At 40.3% G+C, this 4,850-nt stretch overlaps 1 protein-coding gene across 1 annotated transcript; it reads right to left on the reverse strand.

The window, feature by feature from the left end:
* Positions 1-1,467: 1,467 nt before the first annotated feature.
* Positions 1,468-2,145, reverse strand: LOC120084831. Its single transcript, XM_039040649.1, has one exon. The coding sequence runs from the start codon at positions 2,143-2,145 to the stop codon at positions 1,468-1,470; it is 678 nt and encodes a 225-aa protein (XP_038896577.1).
* Positions 2,146-4,850: the final 2,705 nt, after the last annotated feature.

The following is a 4,850-nucleotide window of genomic DNA, read 5'->3' on the forward strand; positions in this document are numbered from 1 at the left end:
AGGAATGGAGATTGGTTATGGTTTAATGGAAAATAACTTATATGTACTAAGGCCATTAGTCATAAAAGCCTTGTTTAACACTGAAATGTTCAGTACGACAACAATAGCTAAAAGACCAAAGGTTTCTCCAAAGGAAAATGCCCATCTTTGGCATCTTAGGTTAGGTTACATCAACCTCGATAGGATTGAGAAGTTGGTGAAAAGTGGACTTATAAAGAGTTTAGAAGAAAACTCCTTGTCAGTATGTGAATCATGCCTCGAAGGCAAGATGACCAAACGACCTTTTACTGGAAAATGTTACAGAGCCAAGGAAGCCTTGGAGCTTATACATTTAGACCTCTGTGGTTCGATGAATGTTAGAGCTCGAGATGGGTATGAATATTTCATCTTTTTCATAGATGATTATTCAAGGTTTGGGTGTCTCTTCCTAATGCAACATAAGTCTGATGTCCTTGACAAGTTCAAGGAGTATAAGGCTGAAGTTGAAAACTTATTAGGTAAGAAGATAACAACACTACGATCTGATCGTGGTGGAGAGTTGATCAACCATAAAGTGGCATTTCTCCCAGTTTAGAACAAGATTAGTTTCCACACATCTCTTCAAGGCTTTTTCAAGATTTGATAAAAAGGAGTCATAAGTATTGCCAAAAACTGAAAAATCATCCATAAATACCTCAACTGACTCCTCCAAGAAATCTGAGAATATTGCCATCATACACCTCTGGAAGGTGGTTGGTGCATTACAGAGTCCAAATGTCATGCGACAGAATACAAATGTGCCGAATAGGCACGTGAAAGTTGTTTTATCTTGATCTTCCGGCGCAATCACAATTTGGTTGTACCCTGAGTAGCCATAAAAAAACAAAAGAACTCGTTCCCCACAAGTTGATCTAACATTTGATCAATGAACGGGAGTGGAAAATGGTCTTTCTTAGTGGCCAGATTTAACTTGTGACAATCCATACATATTCTCCACCCCGTAGTTTTTCTTGTGGGAATTAACTCATTCTTGCTATTGGTAACGACTATCATTCCCCCTTTCTTTGGGACGCATTGCACTGGGCTCACCCAGCTGCTATCAGATATAGGGTAAATGACATCTGCATCAAGCCACTTCACTATCTCTTTTTTCACAACCTCCCTCATGGCAGAGTTCAATCGACGTTGTCTTTCTATAGATTCTGTTTTTCCCTCTCCAGACGAATCTTGTGCATGTAATATGAAGGACCGACCCCTCGAATATCCGCTAAGGTCCATCCCAGAGCTTTTGCATTGTTTTTCAGGATCTGGATAAGTGCATCCTCCTTTTCTTTACTCAGCGAAGCAGATATAATAATTGGTAAAGTGTTATTGCCTTCCAAATAAACATATTTGAGATGCACAGGCAACAACTTCAACTCCAACATGGGTGGTTCTTCTAGAGATGGCTTAGTGCGTTGCGTTGTTCGGTCAGATAACTTGATCGTTTCAAAAATCTGATTCAATTTGAATTGTGGTGCAATTCTCCTCCCACATTGCACCAATTCCAAAATCTTCTTCCTCCGATTCTTTTAGGGGCTCGTGCCAAGGTTCTTCCTGCAATTCCTTAACATATTGACAATTCTCCATATCATTCGAGTATTTCAACGTATTGAGAACGTTGAATTTAACTTGTTGATCGTCGACCTTGATGGTAAGTTCTCTTTTCTGTACATTGATCAGTGCTCGCCCTATTGCAAGAAATGGGCGACCCAAGATGATAGGCACCTCTTTGTCAGCTTCATAATCTAATATGATAAAGTCAGCAGGGAAGATGAACTTATCTACTTGCACGAGTACATCCTCTATTTTGCCCTCGAGATGCATTATTGATCTATCGGCTAACTGTAATGTAATTGTGGTTGGTCTTGCATTACCGATATTAAACTTTTTAAAGATTGATAAGGGCATCAGGTTTATACTCGCCCCCAAATCACATAGCACATTTCTGACCTTCTTTTCCCCTATTAAGCAGGGTAATGTGAAACTCTCGGGATCTTTCATTTTGGTGGGGATGTTATTTTGGAACAGCGCACTGCACTCATATGTTAATGCAACTGTTTCATTTTTCCCGATCTTCCTTTTGTTAGTAAGTATATCCTTGAGGAACTTCACATAGCTTGCCATTTGTTCCAGAGCTTCTATTAAGGGAATGTTGATATGCAATTGTCGGAGAACATCCAGGAACCTCTGAAATTGTTTACTATCATCTTTCTTCCTCAGCCTGGATGGGAAAGGTAGAGGATCCCGCCGTACTTCCTATTCGATTGGCTGTTTATTGGGGTCCTGGGCTTGCTGTGCTTTAAGAGCTAGAGGTTGCGTTGATTTTGAATTCAAGTCTTATTGAGACTCATCCCTTGTAGATGTACTTTCTTCTGAATTGGTAATTTTGTCATTAATGGTTGATTGGTCATTGTTGATGGTTAAATCTACTGGTCTTGTTAATGAATCTGGTACTGGTGGCACATGGGCTGTTGTCTCGCCTCTTCTTAATGTCACTACTTGACATTGCTCTTTCCCACGTGGCCCCGATGCTCCCGAACTACTAGGCAGCGTACCAGGCACTTTATTCTTTAGGTCAATCTGCTCCTCCAGATTTCTAAGGGAGGAAGCTTGCGATTGCTTAATTGCCTCGCTCTTCTCAATATAATGTTTCAACATCGTTTCTAGAGACGAGGTACTGCAAGAGGTGTCAGAAAAGAACGGTTGGTCGTAGGGTTGTATACTTTGAAAATTACCTGGGCTTTGATCCTGATTAATGAAAACCGAAGGGTTGCCTCGATCCCCATGATAACTGTCCTGATGATTACCTTGGCCTCCCTGGTTGTAATTCCTGCCCTAACTGAAAGTTGGGTGATTTCGCCAACAAGGGTTGTAAGTGTTGTTAAACGGTTCGTTGTAGACAGAGTACACGAATTGTTGATTCCATGGGCAGACTTCTGTTGAATGTCCATCTCCACATTGAATGCAATTTATTGCGTCCACATATGTTAACGCATTGGCTTACGTTGATCCTTGAGAGAAATGTCCTTGCTGAATAGCCATAGTCTAAAGGAGTGAGGTCATTGTGGTCATCTGATCCACCAGGGTGTTCATTGTATCAGCTGGTACAATGGTACCTTCTGCTCTTCTTTGCTCTGGACCTCTTTCCTCGTACTCGTTATCTAAAAATTCGTCTGTATTTTATGAAATACAATCTAAGATGATCTTTACTTCCGTATACATTTTGTCCATTAGTCCTCCTGCCGCGGAGGCATCAGCAACTGCTTGCATTTGTTGATCCAAGCCATTATAAAATGTCTCCATCAGAACACAATCAGGAATCCCAATGTGTGGACAGTTCTTCACTAACTGCTTGAATCGCACCCAGGCGGTGCTCAAAGTTTCATAACCCTTTTGTTCAAAATTTAACACATCCCTCCATCTCCTCGCGTTGACAGTTGAAGGGAAGAATTTGTTAATAAATCTCTCAACCAACCAATCCTATGCGTTGATTTCATTTGGCTCTAATGTCTGAGCCCCCTCTTTACCTCATCCCGCAGCGTATACGGGAAGAGATACAATTTGATTCCTTCTGGAGTCACATCAGGTATGGAGAATGCGCTGCATATTTCTATAAAATGGGTCAAATGAGCATGCGAGTCTTCTCCTTGTTAACCTCCGAATTGTCGCATTTTGAATCATTTGCAACATTATCGGACTTATCTCAAAACTTTCATTCTCCACAATCGTGGGTTCTAAAATTCCGGGCGAGAAGTCATAAAAATTCGTCGACGCATTGTTCCTCATTGGGATATTGCGGTCAGCAGCAAGAAAAATGGGATCTTGCGCTAGCGGGTTTACCCCTTGATTTACTGCAGGTGCCACATTATCATTATTGTTGTTGTTTTATGCCATGTTTCCTCTTCGCCTAACTTGGTCCTGTTATGCTCTTGCGCGAAAAATACACCTGATCCCTAGGTCAGCTTAGAATTTCTGGATTAATTCTAGTACTCATAAACCATCAGACTGCTCTTCGCGATAAACAGCTAGTACAAAGAGATTTGTCCTGCAAAATATCACAAAAGTACTCAACACTAACTACTGTCGATCCCCGACAACGACACCATAAACTTGTAACTCTAAGAGTTGATCTTATTGTTATGTTATATGCTTATGTACACTTTATGCGATATTACTTCTAAATATATGCGTTGTTAAAGATATGCTTATAGTATGCAATGGAGTAATGCGTGTCACAAGTTTCCTTGCGCTGAAACCAAATATAATTCCAACGCAAGTTTCTCAGAATAATCCAAGGTCGAACACAAGAATTGTTTTCGTTCATGTGTTACTTTTGTGATATATCCGACCGGTTTTTACAATTAATAAAGAATGGTTGTTTATATAGTAAAAACATCGCAAGTTTGTTAATTGCGTTAAAGATGCAACTAAGGTTCCGCTTTCCCTTGGCGTACGCCTCTCGGTGATCGGTCGCGTTCCCATATCTCTATGGTGAAACAGGGATGAACGTGATGAATGCAAGGTTGCTTCCATCTCTGGAGGTACTTCTCACTTTAATTAACGCATTCTTCCAACCCTCTCTCAATAGGCGGAATAACATCTTCACTTCTGCTCTCACAGGTGAAGATGTCGTCGAGCATACTTTAACTAAACATAATCACTTCTTTAACCCATTTAATTTACTTGCTTAATTCTTGCTAATTATACAAGGAATGAGGAAAACATCATGGAGAAAATGAATTATGGATGAACGGAAATAGACAGAGAGATGATAATGGAAATGATCATAACATTTAATACTAAGATTAAGCGTTCGATACATTGTGTGA

This window comes from Benincasa hispida, chromosome 9 (assembly GCF_009727055.1).
Source record: "Benincasa hispida cultivar B227 chromosome 9, ASM972705v1, whole genome shotgun sequence".
Taxonomy (NCBI): Eukaryota; Viridiplantae; Streptophyta; class Magnoliopsida; order Cucurbitales; family Cucurbitaceae; genus Benincasa; species Benincasa hispida.